This window comes from Meleagris gallopavo, chromosome 30, assembly GCF_905368555.1.
Source record: "Meleagris gallopavo chromosome 30, MGAL_WU_HG_1.1, whole genome shotgun sequence".
NCBI classification, from domain to species: Eukaryota; Metazoa; Chordata; class Aves; order Galliformes; family Phasianidae; genus Meleagris; species Meleagris gallopavo.
This window is the reverse complement of record NC_139433.1, coordinates 4,679,281-4,701,797: the sequence shown is the minus strand read 5'-3', so window position 1 is coordinate 4,701,797 and position 22,517 is coordinate 4,679,281. Positions and strand designations below refer to the sequence as shown.

The following is a 22,517-nucleotide window of genomic DNA, read 5'->3' as shown; positions in this document are numbered from 1 at the left end:
GGAGGGTCTCAGCACAGATCTGCTCAGCACTCAACACCATAGATGGGCTTGCACACAGCTATAGCCTCTATATACCATAACACAAACAAAATAGCCAGGAAAATTCACTTGCAACAGAACCTGGAGACCTTCTCCCACATGCATTTCTTGGTGGGATAAGATAAGAAGCAAAAGCCAGACAAAAGCTTTGCAATCTCCAAACAACCAGGTCACGTCAGCTGGCAGGAGGACATCTCATCCTTCTGACTTCCAGAGTAGCCAAACCAGCCTCTGGTTCTCAGAAGGAACTCCACGGGGCTCTCTGGCACGCAAAGAGTTAAGCCCTCTTCTCCCCCCACCTCTCCTCTGGTTTTGGGGCTGAAACTTTCTGCTGATCTAGTGAAACTCCATCTCCATTCCACAGAATTGCTGACAGGCTCACAATCCGAGGAGGAGGACAAGGAGCTGCCCCAACCGCAGCGCCGGACGGCACCGCTTTCATCTCCCCCTCTAACAACCTCTCGGGCCACATGCGATGTGGGCACAGCCCAGCACCGAGCGGCTGCTCGCCGCTTTAGGAAATGTTGACACACGCGAGCTGCTGCGGTCGGCCTGCATGCAGCAGATGCATGCCCTGCGCTCCAGGGATCGAGGCGGGAGCGCCGAGCAGCTGCGGACAGCCCGGGGGGGACTGAGGAGCAGAGGAACGGCTTTGTCACTATGATGGAGCAAACGAGGGGAGCAGGAGGGAGAACAGCAAAGCCACAGACACGTTTGTGGGGGAAAGGAGAGAAGAGATCAACGGGGAGAATGCAAAAGGAATGGCGCAATATGGAGAGAAGGGAGGTGCTCAAAGCAAGGAAGTGAGGATTAGACAGAGGAGACAAACCACGGAGCAGATGAAAACAGGAGAGAGCAGCCAAGTTTCAGACAGATGGAGAGTGGGGAGCAAGAATGCGATGTTTGGAATGGGTACACATTTCACAGCAACGGCATCAGAGCGCGGGGGAGCTTGTGAGAGGGGCAGGGAAGAGAAAGATGGCTCCAGGATTTGCATCTGTCATCACGAGAAGAGCGAGAGCTGCAAATGGGAGCAGGACAGGTGCAGGCCGTGGCGAGGGTCTCTATGGGGAGACTGAGGGAGACTGAATGCAGGTCCTGGAGAGGTCCTGCACAGACTCCAGAGACTCCGGTCCCCTTGAAGCCTGAGGTTTTTACTGATAGGTTCTGCTGCTTTTTTCTTTCTTCCCTCAGGGCCATTTCTCAGTGCCTCAGAAATAAAATTAAAATTAGGGTTTTCTGACAGAACAAACAAACAGGGAGTGAATTATATTCCATTTCCCCGTCAATAACTTCTCCCCAACCCAGTCGCCTTATCATCATAAAAAGTCCATTAAGCAGTAATTGGGAAGGCAGCAGAATGCGGGGCCGGTCCATGACACAGAAGCATGCTCGCTCCCCAACTGGCCTTTTCTGGGAAGGCAGACAGGATAATTATAGGCTTCAGACAGAGACTTCCTCTTACTGTCAGCAGCTCCTGGCTCCCTTCAGGGAGATGGGACTGGCAAGGTTGGGGAATGGAGGGTAAAAAAAGATAGAGGATGTTTTTTTAGAAGTGAAATACTTCCACCTTGCTGCTCCCCTGGTGCTGATCCATCAAAGTCCTTCCCTGACTCAGAAAGTCTGGGCTGCACGCAATGCAGCTTTCCCTATGCCAGAAAAGTGTGAACGTCACTTGAAAAGTTTCCCCTTCCCCTACCCTGTATGCCCACAGAGCAAGGAGGACAGCAGTGAAGGATGGAACTCTGGACGGGATTTAAGACAAGCAGAAAATAGGTGAAAAAAAGCAAGAACTCATTTCATACACAACTACATGGGCTGGCCAACACCCAGTGCCCTCCTCTCCACTCCTGCCCACGCTGCCAGCTCCCTCCTCTCCCTGCATCCAGGATGAGGCTGCAGACCCTCACAGCTCAACCATGCCGAGCTGCTCTTGCCAGAAGCCTTACCATTTTGGAGGATTGGTACATCCATACGGCCTCCAGGCTCCTATTTGCAATGCATTCAGATACAGACCTTTCAGAAGAGGAGGTACAAGCCTGCAGCAGAGGAGGCAGGATGAGTCGGAGGCTACCAAAATCTATTCCTAGTTCTGACACCCAAGGTGAGAAAAAACACATTATCCTGCTGGCTAGAGGGAAGGCAGAATCCTTCCTTCTGGTCTATTTAAAATGCTAGTTTTCAGGAACGGGACTGTGCCTTATCACCTAGGAACAGCAGCTAGTTCCAAGTCACCCCATTTCAGAAAGACTTCCTCACACTGCATCCACGTGCATGGAAAGGATTCTCTACCTGCTTCCTGCCTGCACTCAGCACAGAGCTGCTTCACTCTCCCTCCCTGGGAGGGCCAAAGGAGCAAGTGGGTGGCAGTGCAGATGGATCTTTGTAGCATCTCTATCCAAGACTCTTACTCACCCACTGGCACTACAATGCGATGCCAAGAAGAGGGAAGCTTCTTTCAATCAGCAAGAGCTGGAGCAGACATGCAGTGCTGTCATAGCGGATGGCAGCCCTGGGATCACTGCTGAGGGACCAGCAAGCACAGGGACACGTGCAGCCTCAGCAGCGTGGCAGGCCTGGGCCCTGGAGGTATGCGAGTGCTTTCAATCAACTGTAACAACATCACATCCCATATTTGTCCACAGGTCCTATAACAAGGCATAATAACCCAGAGCAGAACAAGAAACCCAAGAAGCTATCCTGGCAACTTAATGAGGGCCCCTTGTCCATCAACATCATGACAGCAATCCCAGACTGTCTGCAATCAGAAGCTCAAGGTGGAGAGCTCTCCCTTGGCCAGCAATGCTGCTAGGACAGCTTCTCCAGCTGTGTCACTGGCATCGGCATCTCGGAGAAGCTCGACTCACCCTCACCTCCAGGAGGCAGCCAGGAAGGCCTTGGCTGTCACACAACTTCCGCTGCTCCGCTTGAATTACCAGAAGAGCCGGAGACTATGGGGGATACCAGAACACGACAAACCACCTCCCATGGCACATGCCTGAAAGAAGAGAAAGCTAAATACACAAGGATCCCAAGTCCCTGGGGATTGTGCCAGCTTAATTTAGCCCAGCAGAGGTCCTGATCTGCTGAAAAGTGACAGCAAAATCAGCAGCAATGGGGAAAACACGCTGCTGCAAGCTGCTGCATCTCATGGCCTCTCAGGGGAAGTGCAGTGCCAGAAGCCCCAAGGATATGAGCAGAGAGGTCAATTCTGATCCCTGATTTAGTGATATGACAAAGACTTTTGCAAAACATAAACACAAGGAGAGGCCCCTGGCCTTGCACAGCTTGCCCAGAAGGGCTGAATAATGATGCCCACCATGATCTGCTGGCTAATACAAGCACCGGGGGATGAAGGCACACCAGATAAATACAACACTGTCTGATAAAACTCTTTTCCTTGTGTAAATAAAAGCTATCTGCTTCCATTTCCTTTCCATAAACAGTTTATAGTTCCAACATATTAGCTGTTGTTTTGGCAATATTTTGAAGCATGTACTTCCCAGAAATTTAAGCAGTGTTTCCTTCTTTCAGGCAAGAGGGAAAGTCTCCTCACCTGCAGGAAAAGGACAAGGCACAATTCCTAGAGCACAGGATTTGGGATGTTTTCAAAAGCTTGTTATCTCATTCCCATCCAGCCTAGCCTCTGGTAACAGACTTCAGCCCAAATTTTCTAAGAAACAAAAGGAAATTACGGGCACACCAGCTTGAAACACCTTATTCCACATCTTAACAGCACACTGTGAGCTTGAATTGCTTATCAGTATTGAGACTGGGATGTGAAGGGAGCTCAAGAATGGGAGATTCTGAAAACAAAACCCAATGAAGCCATGACTAATGGCTGAAACATGTAAGAATCACAAACTTTGGCTCCTACCATGAGTTATTACAATTTCTGTTTCAACCACAAAATTCACCCTTCAGATTTGTACACATCAACACACGGGAAGAAAAAAGGGAGACTCCAACAACAGTGCTGAGAACCAACAACAGCATGGAGCTTATGGATTCAGGAACAAGTCAGCCAGAAAAACAGGAAAGAGAGAGACGGAAACCTGGAAAGGCTGCAACAAGGAACCATCAAAGTCTTCTGTCAATGACAGTGATTGAGGAAGGGGAGCTTGTTTTCAGCAGGACACCCCTCTGTTCACATTTGATTCCTGCCAAGAGATGCAAGGAGTGGCACCAGGGCAGAAAATGCCTCTTCTGCCCAGGGGAAGGTCGTCCCTCACGTGGCAGTGATTGGAAATTACCCACGGTTAGCAGCTCACCCACAGAAAGAGGAGCATCACAGTCTTCATCACGAAGGAAGCACACAGAAAGCTCTCAAAACCAAGCAGGTTGCACCCCTGCAGGCAGGAAAAGCAGCGCGGAAGGATGGAGATGTGAGAGGGATCTCCAACAGCAGGATGGGAAAATCCCACACCGGGCCTTTTAGAAACTCACTGCACAAAACCAAAGCAGGGGTAAGGATTCCAAAGGATACCCCGCCTAATTTATGAATAAATCCACAAATTCTGTCAGAGGTGAGGGAGGAAGAGGACGCAGTCAAACTAATTTGACTTTATTAATTAAAAAAACCACCAAGTTTCATCACCCCGACACTCTTCAGAGGTTGTGCGTGTGGAGGGGAGTTATGCTCATTAATTATGCAGAAAATGCAAAACTACCATCCTCTGAATGAGTTTAAAATAAGGAGAAACCCTTTCAGGATGGGGAGAAATTACTCCCCAAGGCAGCTGAAATTTCCCTTGCAACTTCAAAGGCCAATAAATTATTCAAATTGCTCGCGCCACTCCACGCGCTCTCTCTCTCTCTCTCCTTCTCAATTTTATGCTCCTGACTCAATTAAGGCTTTGGAGGACTTCGGAGAAACTTTGTGGAATGCCGAACCAGTTGCAGCTCCTATTTATTTATTTCTTTTTTAAAGCATTACTTTTCCTCTCGGCCTCAAAAGGAAACAGAAATTATTTTATGCATTCCAGATGAAACAAGCGTGGCGTTGGTTTAAACCCAGCTTGTAAGAACGTGCAATGCTTTGTGTGAAGGGACATGCTGAAAATCCTCTGCACAACGGCTCTATGAAAACAAGGAGGTCAGTCCATATTCCTTCATGTCAACTGCTTAAATCACTGAGCTATCACCTTCCAGAGTCTTAGCAGTAGGTGTCCAGCATATATTGATAATGCTCTTTCCCAGCAACCTGCAGCCTGGGTTAGCAGAGATCTCCTCCCCAGCCGCTCCACTCTGCTGTGCCCTCGGATGGGGCAGGCGGTGGTTCTGCAACCATTCAGCACTGCTGAACCACAAACCAACCCCAAAGCTGAGGACACCGGACAAAACCACGGCAATGGAAGTCCCTGCTTAAGAATACGCAGACATGCAAAAAGAGGGAAGGAGGGTTGAGGAGGTGCAGCCACAGACAGGACGCTCCTGACCGCTTCAGCTCCTCCATGTGCAGCAGACGGCATAAAACCTCACTGCTTTCATGAACTTTAACATCCTCCAGAATTCAAGGCAGCTGCACTGCAGGAGCTCCGTAGCTGCCTATGGTGGGCACTGGGACCAATTATGCTGGAAGAGAACATCTTTGACTGGAGGGGGGGGAGTGGCATGAAATAAATAAAGCTGTTCTATGGAGACTGTCTTGCAGGCCAGTTTGAGCCCAGATTCCATCCCACGCACACCAAAGAATGACATTCCTCTCGTTGGGTGTCCTTGAAAAGCGCTCTGCTTTGCCTTCTAAGAATAATACTGAGCTTGCCAGGCCACAAAAAGCTGGGAATACCCTCACAGATTCCCTTCAGTGACCCAGAAGACTCGCATGTAGTTGGTCTTGAACAGACATGAGCACACAGACCTCTCCAAACAGCCGATGTGACCCAGTGAGACAGCAAAGCTGCCATCCTTCCTGGCAGCACGTGTGAGAACTGCCTGGGTGAAAAGCACCCCGAGGGCAAGGTCAGAGAGAAACAGGCACTACCTTCCTGGTGAGGTCTGGTGCAGATGAAAAGCCCTGGCTTTGGCACACTGGTATGGTGAAGACAGACATTTCCTCCATCACAAACACCATGCAGATGAGACTTTCACACAACAAACAGATGCTCTTTTCCCCTTCCTGAGCCATCCAATGAAGCTGAGCAGCAAGAACCTCTAGCAGGGAAAAATCCTTCACCAGGAGGCACCCATGGCTGCATCCCAAGCAGCGTTGGCTGCTGTGTTCCCAGGTGCACCTCGGCTGAGATTAATGTAATCAGTGTCTGCAGAGTGGGGCACAGCTGGGACCCAGGAGGTGACATCCCCCTGCCCCCAAGGAAGCTCTTTCAAAAGATGATTTATTTCCTCTCCTGGACTGTAGGAACGAAAACTTACCTAAAAAAAAAAAAAAAAAAGGAATAAAAATGACATCATTCGATCCAGGCAGGCAAGGTTTAATTTAATCAGGCACTTAAACAAGGTGACACAGAAGCTCAATTCAGTGTCCTTGAGTGGGATGACAACTAGTCCAGAACCCTGAGCAACCACAGGCTGGATCACAGCTGGCAGACGGAGAAGGCAGCAAAGTAAAGGACACAAGGAGTCCCCTCACCTACACAGGAACAGAAGCAGCAAGTGGGGCCAGGAGAGGGAAGTGGGGTCAGTGCACCCAGGAGGGCACAACTCAGAGCCCTCTTCTGCAGGAACAGTGCTCAGAGTCCCGCCTGCACCACTGAGGTGAAAGGGCCATTCTGCAACTGCCCAGCTCCACACTGGGGTGACACCATCACGAACGCAAACACTGCCACAAGTGCTTGTGGGGCCAGCTCAGCTTCAGCACATCGTGCCACCTTCCATCTCCACGGACAGCACTGCTGCTTCGTCATCAGGCTTACGCTCAGAGACGGAGCAGCTCTCACACAAAGCAGAGGAACATTATCTTCCTGCTGTCGTCATCTCAACATGTCCATCAAACCCTAAGACAGAACCTCCTCGATTTTTACAGCCATCTGACATCAACAGCTGCTGTCCTGGACAACAACAGACAAAGCCAAGACTTCCAGAACCCAGGAGAGACAACACAGAGGAAAGGAATCACTCCTGTGAGGAAGGGGAGCTGAACACTGAGCACAGCTCTGCACCTCTCCTTGTTGTTCCCAACACACAGCACAGCCCAAACTGCGCCGTGTGGGCTCCTCTCCATCCCTCTGCACGTGTTTTCTGTCCTCGTGTTCTCTGTCCTCGTGTTCTCTGTCCCCACTACAGCCCCACGTGCAGAGCAGCCCCTGCTGCCATCTGCTGCCAGCTGCACACTGCAGCCCCCACGCACGCGCCCGGCGTGAATTACTGTGCTCTCCAAATTAACGATGGAACAAGGGCAATTAAAAGGGAAGAAAGTCAGGGGAATGCACCATAAAAGAGGCTTTATTCTTTTATTTTGTCAATTGCAATTTAGCTTTAATTATTTATGGTAATACTAGCTTGGTAGTAAGTGTTCTATAACATGATTTATAAAAGGAAGGAAACCTAAGTAATAAGTAACATTTGCTGCCGCATCTGCTATTAAATCTTTGCTGGGGCGGAGAGCACACACACCAGCCCTGTGTATGCAAAGTACCAATTAGCAAAGCACTACTGTAAAACGCAAAGCTTTAATCAATGGGAAAAATCCACTTGAAAACAGCGAGCATGCTGATTTCAGTTATAAAAATTACCACGTTTCTATACAGTAAGTGGCTTTTTATCTGCCATGGAGGAGCACTTACAGGGAGCAATCGTTCCTGCGGGTGGCACGGGGGTACCTGACTGCCTCCCGGCCGAAGCAGGGGAGCAGCCTGTCCTGCTGCAGCCAGCGAGGCTGGGCTGGCTCTGCCTCCACACCAAGTGATGCTGTGCGGTGCTCACTGCTCACTGCAGAGATCTGAGGATCAGGCAGGGTGCGTGGCTGGGACAGAGACACTCTGGGTCTGTGTATGTCTGAGCCGGGAACTGCCCACAGTTCTGTGTGTGTCTGAGCCTGGACCCACAGCCTGAGCTCGGCTGTTTGGTTTTCTCTAAGCCCTCCAATGCACAGCCAGATGAACCTGTAACAAAATGGTGACATGCTCCGTCCAGGGAGGGCCCCCAGAGACGACAATTCCCAGCTCTACGGCTGCCCTTGGCTGGACGGGAGAAACAATGGAAGCTTCTCAAGTAAGAACAGCATGCAAAAAGCAGTGTGGTGCTTTGGTTTTTAATTTAAATAGCAGTTTCCTTTAAATAGAACGTTCCAGCCATAGAAAGGTTTCAATCACTGACTGAGATCAATTAGCCCAGGAAGCAAGGGAAATATTTTAATGGCCCTTTGATTGCAGAGGCCACAGCTTCTCCGACGCTGTGCTGAAGAGCAGGCAAGTTCAAGCCCTCAGCTTTGCAGCAGGGTGCTGAAGGGTGCTATAGGGAGCTATGGGGTGTTGTTGTAGAATGCTGTGGGGTGCTGCAGGAAGCTACAGAGAGTTATAGGGTGCTGTGGGGTGCTGCAAGCTACTGGGGACTTCCCACTTGCAATGGGAACTTTTACTGCAGTGGGAACACAGCCTGGCACCTCCTAGCACTGCCCCAGGGGCTGTGTGACCCCAGCAGCCCCTCAGGATGAACTGGAGCAGGAAATGGGGTCAGCATCGTGGTAAGCGCAACCGAATGGATGCTGGCCAAGGGATTAAGCAAGAGGCAGCGTGACAGAGCCCAGGGCCATCTGATGGGAGAGGCCATTGTCAGAACAGTGACAGCTCCTCATGCAGTCTCCGCAGTTGTGACAGACAAAGCTGTTTGCTGTTTATATCCCTCAGCAGGGTGCAGGGCAGACGAACTGGGATGCTGCTGCCCAGCATGGCACAGAACTCAACAGCCCCTCTAAACATCATTGCTCAGAATCCAATGACACTGCAGAACTACAGAGAGAAGCCTGGCTGCTAGCAGCAAGGTGTCAGAAAGCAGCAGGGCCACACAACTGGTGCTGGACCAGCATCAGCCCTTCCTGAGGGCTTTCCACCAAAGATGCCCACAGCAGCCATGTGGCATCAGCAAACCTCACCCTGCAGAGGATCGGGGCAGAAGATGTTCATTCCTCCCTGGGAAAACCCAGACTCTGAGGGCGCACAGCAATGGTTTGGAGAAGCCCTGACTCTGCAGAGTGCCCACTTCCAGCACTGGGAACACAGGGCTTGGAGCACATTTAGGAAGGAAATGCTCAGTTCTCACAGGGGTTTAGACAGCACAACAGATGAATCAGGGCTGTGCTCATATCAAGAGGCACTTGCACACACATGAACTCTCCATCTGCGCCCACATAGCTGCATTGCTTGCTTTGAAAACAAAGGACAAAGCCATTTGCCCAGGAATGTCACAGCAAACAGCAGTGGGACTGGGACCCCGCAGCCCTAACATGGAGTGTTCACAAAGGACCTGAACACAGCTGGGACAAATGCTGCCACTCTCAGCAGGATCCCCACTGCCCCACGTGCTGCTCCCGGTGCTGAGGGCAGGCAGCTCCAGATAAAGTCTTGTGGACAGATTAACAGCAGCAGTGCTGTCTCAGGTGCAGAACGACGCAAAGCTACACACCAGCAAAGTGGCCTCATATCAAACTTACCTGAGTCTGGCTCACCTCCCAGGCATATAAAACGATCAGAACAAAAGGAAATATTATCTTTTTGTACATGTACATTTCTCTCCAAACAAAATTCCTGACTAAAGTAATGGCAAGCACTAATCCCCGCTCGCCTACTGCAAGGAGGAGAGAAAGCACTGCTCACCAAAATTTTCCAGCGACAAAAGGTCGAGGATCCCACTCAATCCCCAGTGACCGTGCCGTCTTAATAAACCCTGATAACCAAGTGATTACGTTAAAAGCTGTCAAGGGCTCTGCTGACCAGAGCAGCCCTCTCACCAGCTTCAAGCAGCTTTGCTGGGGAAGAAAAAAAAGTCATAATTCAATCAGCTTGGAAGAGTCTATTCCCCACTGATCCTGAGCGATCAGCCTTCATGTCGACATTACATTCAAGTTGCTGAAGATTTTCTTTTTTTTTTCTTCCCCTTTTCATTTTATCAAGTAAGAATTGGAAGGCAGCAAAGCTAAAAACTGTGTTAGAAGGGAACTGGTTCACTCGGGAGGAGAAACGTAATGCTCTTTCTATGGATGCATTTTTGAATCCAGCCCTGGCAAGTAATGTGACAACGGTCACTGGTGTCCGAAGGATGCCTGGAAGGGAAGAGGCAGGGAGGACCATGGGGTGCACTGGGTGGGGATGGGGTTGGAGGAAGGCTCCAGACAGAGCTGCAGGCCGTTCCCTCCCCTTCTCCCTGGCTGTTGGGCAGTCCCAGGATCTGCCCCAGACTCAAAGCAGGTGCCAGGGCCTGGCTGCCCTAGGAGGTCTCAGGAACAACAAGGAAGCACCAGTGCAAAGCTAAAGACGCTGGAAAATTCGCAGAGATTGTCAAGTCCTAAGCAGTTCCACAATGCTGAAATGTTGGGGCGATGTTTGCTGGCTCCAAGCCCTACAACCAGCTCTGCTGCCATCCACCATGGGAGGTGAACCATGGGTGAAGGAAAGGGGTGAGGTCATGGCAGACCACTTACTTTCAGCTACGCAACCGATCAGCAGCACGGAGAGGAGGCTCACGAAGGAGAGCAGCGCAGGCATCCCAGGGCTGGGAAGGATCCTCATCCTCCGTGTCGGCCTTCAGCCCCCGCCCACAGCTCCGCTCACAGCACTCACAGCGCCCGCCCAGCGGCGTCAGCACCTGCAGGGGAAGAAGAGGAGAGCGCTCAGGGAGAGGAGCAGGGAGAGGAGCAGGGAGGAGCAGGGAGGAGCAGGGAGGAGCAGGGAGGAGCACAGGGAGGCTGAGGGGCCTGCAAGGAGGCCAGGCCTCGCGGGAAGCACCATCACCATCGCTGCGCAGGCATGGCCTGCTCTGGTCTACCCGCCTCAGAGACAACGGCCAATTTCATAGAATCATTCAGGTTGGAAAAGACCCCTCTGGTCCCCAACCCACTCCCCATGCCCCCCGACCACATCCCTCAGTGCCACATCTCCATGGGCAGCTGTGTAGTGCATTACACTCTTTGGGAGAAGAAATTCTTCCTAACACCCAACCTGGCCCCACAACCTCCTTTCAGGAGCTGTAGGGAGCGATGAGGTCTCCCCTGAGAAGGTTTTGTGCAGGCTGGGCGCGTGCCGGGGCTCTGTGGGGCTCCCAGCTGAGCCGCAGCCCCGCTCCGTGCCTCACTCCTCCAGCAGCACACAGAGCAGCGACACAGTCTGGAGCCGGGGGTCCCACTGATGCTGATGGGGGAAAAGGCACAGAAGCAAACGGTCTCTGAACACACACGGGAGATTTGGTGCTGCCCAATTCTGGACGGGATGCAGCCTGGCTGCGGCAGCTCTGGCACGGTGGCTCACACGGAAGGCTCACTGCCATGGAGACAGCTTCTACCTTATCCTGATCCCTTCACAAAGCTGGAATGGCATTAAGGATTCGGCCCTTAGTGATGCTCCCTGTCCGGTCTGCCAACCCTTCGTGCTTTGCCCCAGAAGGTCTGAAAATATGAGGTGAGAACCAACGAAAGCTGCAGCCACAGCCTCCCGGTGCTCTGCAGCCGCTCTGCAGCCACTGCAGAGCTCAGCGATGGGCCGCGCTCCCACATCTGTACCAAACCCTTCTGGCTCTCCATTACCCCAATTAAAAATCAAACCCAGGGTTTGTCACCTTTTGGAGGAAAGCCAGGTAGGAGAGATTGTACAGTGATAAAATGCCTTGAAAGGACTAAGGGGACAGCAAGGCTGCTGAAGCTTTTTGGTGCAGATGAAACCATCAAGACAGGCAGCATGAAGGGGCATTTTAATCTTTTTTGGTCCCTTTAACTCTCTAAGGCTGAAGTGTAAAGAACTAAAATAAAAGTGAGGATAAACAAGAAGTCCCCATATGTACCCAGCCCTAAAGAGCAGCTTTGCAGAGAGCAGCTTTGGGTTTGTTCTTTGAGGATTACAGAGCCTCTGCTGTGCACTCTGTGCTAGTCTGGAGCCATCGTGCTTCAGTGCTGCCTTGTGAAAACAGCAGAAACACTCATACTCTACAAAATAGAAAAAATCTGGATTAGACCATTGGGAACCTCTTCACATTTTTGTTTCAGAAGTGATCTGAGAAACAAGCAGAGGCTGCAGCCAGAATTAAAGGGGGTTCACAGGATCCCAGAGTGCAGAATGACGTGCTGGGGTTCCTTTTGTGGCTGTCAGAGGAAAGCACAGACCAGGGACATTACAAATAGGTGTGACAGCAACTGCTAATTAAATTGGGGATGCAGTATCAGTGCCAGCACAACAACCAGAGCAAACTGCTGTCTGCCTGTTGGCTCTCCCTGCTCCCTGCTCAGTCACACAGCTCCCAGCTCCCATCAGCGAGGCTGCAGAGGGCAGCAATGGGAGCGCACGCCTCCTCCCAGCCCTCAGAGTTCTCTCTATTTCAAAAAGAGGCCAGCCCAGTCAGCACTGCAGAAATTGTGGTTTTTACCAAGCCCAGCCCATCCGTCCCTGCCCACTGCATCCCAGCACATGCCACCAAACATCTCCCTGACCCTGTTGACTCTCTGCACATGACATCAGTGATGCTCACAGCTCGGAGCAGACGCAGTGCTGCACTGCCCCAAGCAGGGTGCCCCAAGCCCCCAGCGCCGGAGCTGAACGCCAGCACATCATGCAGACGTTCCTTGAGCCCAGCAGCTCCCCTTCCTGCATTCTGCATGGCTCTTCATGCCACATAATGGGCTCCGATAGAAAAGGTCTGGTTAAAGGGATATGGCAACAGCTCCAAGATTAGAGGAAGAGATGCCAGAGGGTGACACTTCCGCTCCGGTGCTAATGTGCTTTCCGAGCCCTTGATGGAGACAGAAAGTGCTGGCAGAGATATTAGGACACGTCAACCTCAATCCAGCAACTCATCCTTCAGAGCAGGTACAGCACCGGCTGTCCCCTCAGCCGCGGGATTTTCGGGACAGCGGGATGAGTGTCCACCCAGCTGCCCTGCAGCGATTCAGGGGCTGGAACGCTCCTGCTTTCTTTGCAGCACAAATAGGGACAACAGGGAGGATGAAAACAGACTCATCCACTGCACGATTCCCCTACCACACAGAACACGCAATGTTTGGAAACGCAGCCGCCATGCAACAGGCCTCTGCTGCCCTCCAGGCGGGGCTGAATTTGAGCAGGAATTACTTTGATGAATGCTCACATCACCACGGTTTCATGAACCATCCTCTCCCCTCCTCGGCCTGTGCTCAGCTCAGCTCATCTGCGCTGTCTGCAGGTCGGACTGCTGCCCCGGCCAGTCAGCGCTCCGCACAACGAAGCACAGCAGCATTCTCCTGCCCATTCCTGCCCATGAATTGCAGCCTTGCACAGAATTCTCTGGCACAGGACCTCCCACAACAGGAGCAAGTCACCTAACAGACCTCAATCCCTGCTAAAGAATGCAATTAAGTGAAGCCATGGCCTCCAGTGGGGTCAGATTCGTGTTAGATACGGTCACATTTCAGGAATAAGATTAATTCTTACAGTAAAGAGCTCCTGTAAGACATCCATTCTCACGCACTGCCTGAGCTCCAGCTTTAAGCATGCTAACGTGTGCACGCTGTGAGTGCTGTGCATGGGGCCTTGAAGAATACTGCTAAAATAACCAAATGGAGACGTGTTTGCAGGAAGCATCCTCCCTGGAGACTCCTCCAGCCGGTCCAAAGCAGGAGGTTCCCAAGGACCCAAGGGTGCTAGGCACAAAGGGGAAAATGCTCAGAAGCACCTATGGCTCTTAAGAGCTTAAGTTCCATTGAGAGTCAAAGGGACTTAACCTAAGCTGCTAAGATGCTTTTGAAGATTTTCCTCCCAGCAGCTCCCATTTCAGGGGTGCTGGACAGCGAGCATCCTTAAGCTCCTTGGGGGATCCAAGGGGATGGAGGAGGCTTTACTTCTGGAGCAGTGCTGCCTGGGACAGAGCCTGCGGGAAACACTGCTTCAGCTGTGGGCACGGCTTGCAGCTACGAAGCACTTCCCCACATTACTTCCCCTCAGCCCACATCGAAGCAGCGAGTGAAACGTTTGCTGTGCATCTGAAGACAGTCCAGCAGGGAGGGAGGGCTGTGCCCTCACTGCAGGCTCGTAGAATAAAGCGACTTGAAAACACAAGAATGCATTTGGGATTCTTTTGCTTCTGTTTCGCCTGCATGCAAAAAGGAGAAGGGCCATTTTAAATACATTCTCTGCAAAAACTTCCATGCGGATCCAGCAGATGATGAAACATCTTCATTTGCAGTGGCTGCTGCGGGAGAATTACTCCCATTAACCACATCAATCGAGCAAACACCTCGCAGGCAGAGGGCTGCGCTCAGGTCTCTGCCTTCCAGCAGCACCGCTTCATTTGTGCTGAGCATTAACACAGGTCAGTGGGTCACTGCATTTCCTCCTAGCAACCTCTTGAAAGAAAGAAGAAAGACAGAGGAACACCGAGCCCAGCCGCTGGCTGTCACCTCCCTCGAGGAGAGGTGAGAAACCCCGCTCCTCTCTTGCTCCCCAGGGGAGCCCAGCCCTGCAGGGACAGGGATGGTGGAGGCTGGAGCAGCTGGGACCGGCCTGGGACACGCTGTGCTCCGGGTGCCGGCAGCAAGGAGCTGCCACCGGGCACCGTGCCCCCCGGCCCCACAGTTCTGGCCAGTGCCAGCCTCGCCTCCTGGGGAAATAGAGCGTGAGGGCTTGGCTCCCTCACAGCGCTTCTGCCGCGCATCTCCCCTGCAGCCAGCAGCGCTGGCCGGCACAATCCAATCCTATCAAACAGAGAGACTGTGGCCCTCGTAGCTCCCCAGCAGCCGTGCGGGAGGGAGGTGCTGCAGCTCTGCACCTTGCTCAGCCCCGTCAGACACAGGGAAGCTGACCCAGGGACAGATCTCAATAGGGAAATCCTAATGCCCCGCAGCCCCAGCAGCCTGCCGAACCACGCTCCTCAGCCCCAAACCGGCTCTGCTCCCAGGGCTCCCTCTGTGTGCTCAGAACAAATCCTCAGCCCGCTTCAAAACAAAGGCCACAGCCTTGGCACATGCAATTAGAGCAGCCAGAGCAGAGCCTTCACGGCTAAGCATGACTGTTCATCATCATGGAGCTGCTTAGATCTTAAAAACAATATTTACAAGAAAGAAGCAGAGTATTATCTTCCATGGGGAAACAAACACAGATGGAGAAAAAAGAGCTTTGATCAGGACTGTCTCAGTCCTCTGCACTGCTTTTCATCCACAGATCTCCCAGTGCTTTAATATGACAGCATTATCCCTTTTTACGATATGGGAAACCAGAAGAAACTGCACACTAAGACAGCGCTGGGAGCGGGAAGCCGCGGTGCTTCTCAGTGCACGCACACACATACAGACACACACACGTGTGCACAAACACACACATACAGACACATACACACACGTGTGCACAAACACACACATACAGACACATACACACACGTGTGCACAAACACACACACACGTGTGCACAGACACACACACATGCACACACACACGTGTGCACACACATACAGATACACACACGTGTGCACACACACAGACACACACACACACGTGCATGCACACACACACATGTGCACACACACACATATACACACACGTATGCACACACACACAAAGACACACACATGTATGCACACACACACACATGTGCACACACATACAGATACACACATGTGCGCACACACACACGTGCACACACATACTGACACACGTGTGCACACACACACATACTGACACACACACACACGTGTGCACACACACACACACGCACTCCTCCTTCCTCCTGGCAGCATTCCTGCTCTGTCTGTGCATGCACACGCCCGGCGCCGTCCAAGCAATGGGCACGGGGTGCTCTGGGGTCAGCGGTGTGGGTGCTGCAGAGCTGCTGCTCCCTGCATGCAGGCACGGCGAGAGCGGAGCTGTGGGCATCGCAGGAGGAACAGGAAAACTGACAAGAACTCAACAAAGAGCCCAACAGCAGAACTGCAACAGCTGCTCTCGTGTCTGAGACCAAGTGGGCAAGAGGCACTTTTCCACCCCAGGCCAGGTGGGTTGAGGCTCCACCTCCCGGGACAGAGATAGAAAAGAGGTGAAAACACAAAAGGAAAGAAAAATAAAAGCAGATGAAGTAGGGACACGGGGTACATTATCAGTGCCGGCTGAGGGCTCCAGAGCGGTGCAGGCTGTCAGCAGCACTCCCACAAGAGCTCCATCTCCTCATCAGATCCATCGCCTCCATTTGTGCCACCGGGAGCCCGGCCCTGGGGACACTCGGGGGAAGTGTGAGGACCCACAGTGCTGCTCCCGGGGCTGCCCTCGCCAGCCCACCTCTCCAGCATTGCTCCTGCACCACCTCCACGCTCCAGCCCTGCACCAGCCTACACAGAGGCTCAACTCCATAAAGAGGATTTGCTTTTGAGCTTGGAAGACAGAGGATGAGCAAATCCCTTCCCCTGCTCGAATAGGAAACCTGCATCTCAGATCCACCAGCGAGGGGAGATTAAGGAAGGAGAGAAAGAAAAAAGCCATCCATCGCTCGCTGCCGTGATCTCACCTGAATTTAGGAGCTGAGCCCCGCAGCTCGGCCACAGCCTCAAGGTCAGCAGCGGAGCTCCCACACCCGTGCCTGATTTCCCCCGATGTAATTCTGCCTACTCTATCGAGGTGAGCCTCTGGCTCTGGTCACATCCCTGCAGAAGGCCCGGCTCCAGTAGGTGCCTGCGGGAGTCCCCTCAGTGCACCGCAGAGCACCGCTCGCCGCAATCCTCATCCTGCACGAGATGCAAAACTAAGAGGCTGCTAAACAAGCAGAAATTGAGAGCAGCAGCAGCAGCATCCTCGGCGTTCTCCAACTCCCACCTACCAGCCCGGTCTCACCCCGCTGGGTTACCTCTATTAAAAGGGATTTTCCTCCCTTTCCGCTCCGAGCAGCGCGCTGCCTTCCGCCCGCAGCCATCCCACCCGCGGCAGCTGCGTGTCATTGGCCAGGATAAAGCATCCCATCCGCAGCCCGTCTGCACCAGGGATGCATCAGAGGCTGCTTAAAACATTTATAAGCATTCACAGCCGGGCAGCATCCCTCCTGCAGCAAGCAGTGGGAGCAGAGCTCGCGAGAGGATGGTGGGAATCCCACTGCCACAGCTCAGAGCCTCCACCCGGCAGCACAGAGCTCCGCGTCTCCCTCTCAGCCACCGCAGAGTTTTGGAGGAGCTGTGAGATCTCCTCGGGCTCGCTGTTATCAGTCCATCGCCACAGAGATAGCACAAAGGGGATCTGGGGCTGCACATCCACACGGACAGCTTCGTAATGCTGAGCCCAGGAGAAGTGGGCATGAATTAAACATGCAATACTATTTACACACGGACAGATGGCCGACCTGCCCAGCAGGCTTTATAGCAGGCTGGGCACCATTCTGCCCCCAACGGCTTCCAAACGCACGGCTCCAAACCCCCCCACCTCCACTTTCTGTGGTCTCACAGCCCCCCTGCACGGCTCATTGATGCTGAGCAGATCTCCGCATCCGTTGGGCAGTGGGGCAGCGCTGTGCTACGAGCGCAGGGAGGAACACACAGGGCAGAGGGGCTGCAAGGAGCACCGCAGCATCTCCTGTGCTGTGAGAACTGCAGTGAGCTGAGCCCGGGGTGCCGCAGGGTTTGGTGTCCCCACCATGCGGGCACCAATTAAAGCTTTTAATGGCAGCCCTCGGACCCCATTAAGCCCCCTGTGCCTCTCCCTGCACTCTGCCTGCCAACACGGCCCGGCCACAGCTTCTGCTCAGCCTCCCCCACCCCTTCCCACTGCAGCCTCAGCTCGGGCTCTCTCGTTAATCTAATTGTTCTCCTAATGAAGATCTGCAATTCCTCAAACATTAATTACCAACGGCAGCGGCAGCAGCAGCAGCAGCTGTGGAACAAGAGCTCCCTGTTCCTAATAATACACCTCACACTTTTGCCTGCCACAGCTCAATTTAGCCGTGCGTGATTTGGCCGAGGGCAGACAAAGAAGGGCCCGGCAATGGGCTGCGTGCTGCCCGCTGAGCACGGGGCTGAGCACTGCCCCGCCGTGCTGCAAATGGGTGAAGGATCCGTGGGGAACCCAGCACGGAGCTCTGCCCCCCGTGCAGAAGGGGTTTGGGGCTGCAGGAAGCAGCCGCAGCCAACGCTCTGCACAGCCAAAAATACACACAGAGAACAAAACGGAGAGAAAAAAACCACCACCACCACGAGAGCTTTCAGTGACAAAAGCAAACAAATAGATTTTGTGAATAAATATTGATTTGACAGGAAGGCAGACAATCGCTCCCAAAGCTCACGCTGGCACTGGGCTCCTCCTGCCAGCAGCCTCCCGTCTGCGCGGCGCTGCGTGGGGCTGGGGGGGCTGCACCCCAACCCCCCCCAAATCGCTGCACATCGGGGACCCCGACGAGCTGCGGGTGTCCCCGTGCATCGCAGGGGCAGCTCCAACAGCCATGGAGTCATGGAATGGCTTGGGTCGGAGGGGACTCTGAAGGCCGTGTGCTCCAACCCCCCTGCAACAAGCGGGGCAAAGCACAGCTCTATCAGGAGCTCAGAGCCTGACCAGGGACGGGGCAGCCACCAACCCACTGCTTCACCACCTCTGCAGTAAAAAACTTCCCCCCTTTTTCCTTACGCCCAGTCCAAGGCTGCGTTGGGCCCCACGCTCCCGGGCGGCTCTCTGTGCGGTTCCCTCCCTGCCCACGCGCACTGGGAGGGCGGCCGACGCCGATCGCAGCTTTCCTGCTCATTTCTTTTTCAATGAGTGAATTAGCAGGCAGCCAGCCGACTTGAACATCCCCTTATCTCTGCACCAAGCTCGCTGCCGAGGATTTGCATAATTTTAATCTTTCCCACCAATGAGCATGAAAAAATTAGTTTTCCACTATTTTATCTTCTATTTGTGTTCAATAAACAGAGCGGCTTTGCTCCATGTATTTATACTGGGAGCTGGGAGGCAGAAGGGGAGAAAGAAATCCCACACGTCCAGCCCTCGGCTGGGCAGAGAGGGTTAAAGCCGGGGCACGAGCTGGGATGGCTCCAGGACTGCATGCAGGTTGGAGACTGAAGCCCGAATTTCCTCCTCTGCCCGCAGCTGCGCTCCCAGGAGTCCCTTCCCATCTCCCAGCACAATTAACCAGGCTTCTTCCCCTGATCCAGACCTCTCATTTTCCTCTCCCAGCAGAGTCTGCCAGACTCCCCACCCATGTAGGCTCTGTATCCCAAGGGCACTGGGAATGAGATGGGGCTGGCGGTGCAGGCAGTGAGGTCTCACCGGGACGAAGGTCGTCCTGCCCAGAGCCAGGGCACCCAGCGAAGGCTTTGGCTCTGGGCTGCTGCGGGGCTCCCAGCCCACAGCCCTCAGAGCATCCCAGCACACAGCCCTCAGAGCATCCCAGCACACAGCCCTCAGCCCCACTGCTCAGTTGCACCAAAGGCGAGGAGAGGGAACATGCAGAAAATCACCGCCGTCAATGTGGATCTTTGGGTGCTTTGTAATGGGACGCATCAAAATCTAACTTGTCCGTATTTAAAATAAAAAGCACTTAGAAGAGAAGTCTGCTGCTCCTGCCCTCTCTCCTGCAGAACCAGAGCCGCTCCTACAGCAGTGTGCAGCGATGGACGGTGGCACACGGAGCCCCAGCTGTGACCCGCTGGGTTACCCACCTGAAATCGGGGCTGCTCTGGAGAAAGGCAAAGCTGAGGAAATCTGAGGCTCTCGTGCCCCACGTACCCTCCTGAGCAGGGCGGGGGCACGGCCGCAAAGCCACGTTTTGCTTTTCCCTATGGAGCCAAACACAGCTCGGTCTCCAGGGGCGCACAAGGAAACCCAGCAATGCAATTACCTTCCCTCCTGTCCTCTACTTATGCTCTAGGAGCCATATAATTTTCCAGACCAGAAACATAATGAAAGAGCCGGAGCTGCCTGCAGCGAGGCCTTCTCTCCTGCCACCTCTCTTATCTTCTCTAAAAATACCCGGGAGCAGCAGCCCTGAGCCAAGGGCCGGGCCCTGCGGGGATGGAACGCACCCCGAGGTGTCGGCAACCCAGCTCAGTGCAGCTGGGGCTGCTGGTGCAAGGGAAGGTTAATTCAGATCTAACTTTTAATGCAGTTTATCTAAGCAATTTTTAAAGCCTTGGGCAAGCTGACTGACTGAGAATTAGAGGGACTTTGATGATCACCGCTCTTCCAGCAGAACCGTTGTGAGGCAGGATCCAGCTTATTCCAGAGTAAATCCAGCTTTCCAGGAGATGTAAAGACGCACAGAGGAGCATCACAGCCCCAAGCTGCTGCCTTTCCCCCAGACAAAAAAGAAAAAAAAAGGGATGCCAGGGTGCAAAGCTCAGCTCTCGGGGCAAAGGAAACCGGGAGCAGCAAAGGGACTGACGGCCCACATCCCTGCTGTCCATCGAAGGAAAGGTCTCTTCTCCAGCCCACGGAAGTGAGCAGCAGCACACGGGAGCCCCGACGTGGGCGCTGCCCTGCCCACAGCTGCTGCCCCCCGGCATTTGCTGGGAGCAGCGTGGGGAGAAAGGAGATGGAGCAGCAGCTCAGCAGCAGCCCCAGGGGCAGCGACCAGCCCCGACCGGCTGCAGTTACACCTCCCAGTACAAAGCTCCTGGCACGGCCCGCTCGCAGAACTGGCAGGAGGAAGGTGAAAAGCATTTTTTTTTTTAATATCCTGAAGGCTCAAAACAGCCTTTTAACTCATCAACTAACAAGTTCAAACAGGACGGCACGCACTGCTTTCCACAGCTTCCAGGGACAGACATTCAGAACAATCATCCCAACAGCCCGAAAAACAGAGGTAAAGGTGTTGGCACCGTGCCCCAAACCACAGCCAGCAGCAGCACGGCCAGGCGCTGCGCTCCAGCACGGCCCACACTGCAGGGCCCCGGGTGGGATTCACAGAATCACAGCACGGTTCAGTTGGAAGGGATCTCACGGCCCCCAAGCCCAGCCCTGCCGGGGGCTGCGTGCCCCACAGCTCAGGCTGCCCAGGGCCCCTCCGTGGGCACCTCCAGGGTTCGGGCACCCGCAGCTCTGGGCAGCAGTGCCAGAACGAGTGTGAGCGTGTCAGAGCACTGCCCGGAGCCACAGCACGCACAGCACTCCGAGGAGCTGCCGGGGGAACAAGAAGCCAAGGACCCCACAAGTTTTGCCTTCACTTGTTGACTGTATGAAAATTTATCTGCTTGGATACAGACTGCCCTGACTGGGAGACGGACTACACACAGCCAGGTAGTGAAAGGAGAATGGGGAATTTAGGCTTTAAACTCAAAGGGGAGACTCAGACCAGATGTGAGGTAGAAATTCTTCACTCAGACGGTGCAGAGGCCCCAGCACTGTGGGAACCCAGAGCTGCGGGTGCCCCATCCCTGAGGTGCCCACAGAGGGGCAGCCTGAGCTGCGGGGAATGCAGCCACAGCAGGGGTGAGGCTGGGGGCTGTAAGGTCCCTTCCAACACAACCATTCCATGATTCTACGACTTCATCATCACTCAGCCCAAGCACAGTCCCCTCGTAACCAGGAAGCCACACGGAGATCAACCACAGCATCCGGAGAGCCTTCAGCAACAACTTCACCAAACACGGCGCTCCTTCAGCTCGGTGAGACAGCTCTGCACATCCCCCCAGTGCTGTTACTGAAACCAGCAGCTGAAAAGCTTCTGGAAGCTCCTGCTGCTGTTCAACATGCAGGAGCAATGCTCACTGCAGAGATGCCCTGATGGTGGGAAGCTCCAGTGCAGGATGGAGGATGCTCCTCTTCCTTCCTCTTGGATGAGATGTCCTTTAAAGATCCCTTCCAACTCAAATGATTCTATGATTCAGCTTCAGGACTGCTTCAGATGGCCTTTGACACTCCCGCTCAGGATGGCTGGGTCCCCTCGAGGGCTCACACCTCATTCCAGCAGCGCAGAGCTGTGTAGGAGTCACCATCGGGGCTTCACTGCAGGTCTGGGTGATGGATGGCCCCTACAGGGCTGCCCCGGCACACAGCGCGGCGTGGGGACACAGCAGGGCTCATCCCAGCAATCCAAAGAGAGGAGGGCTCCGATTTCCGTGTTTGTGTTTTGGAGTTTGGCCTCAAACAACCGACGAAGGAAAAAAGGTGTCTGAAGAAGCAGCCTGAAAACGCGTGCGTTTTTGTAAATCCTCCCACTTCCAAGATTGTATCAACAAACCAAAGAGGGAGGAGGAATGAAAAACATGAATAGGAGTTTCACATCGACAAGGTCCCTTTGAACAGCTTTCAAAGAGCTCCGCTACCACTTCTCCTATTTGATTTTGCTGTTTTTTTAGAACATCTACAGCGTGTTGCTCCACGTGCCACGCGGCTCCGCCAGCTCAGCTCCCTCCTGAGCTCTGTAAGGCAGAGCCCTGGGCAGCACAGG

At 53.5% G+C, this 22,517-nt stretch overlaps 1 protein-coding gene across 10 annotated transcripts in view; it reads right to left on the bottom strand.

Moving 5' to 3' along the window:
- PTPRS (protein tyrosine phosphatase receptor type S) overlaps positions 1-22,517 on the bottom strand; it is a 131,381-nt gene that overhangs the window by 78,130 nt on the left and 30,734 nt on the right. For all 10 annotated transcript variants that reach the window (XM_085211579.1, XM_085211585.1, XM_085211581.1 and 7 more), the window contains exon 2: positions 10,634-10,797. In XM_085211579.1, coding sequence (XP_085067705.1) covers positions 10,634-10,721 — 88 coding nt within the window. In that variant the 5' untranslated portion in view covers positions 10,722-10,797. The remainder of the gene's footprint in view (positions 1-10,633; positions 10,798-22,517) is intronic.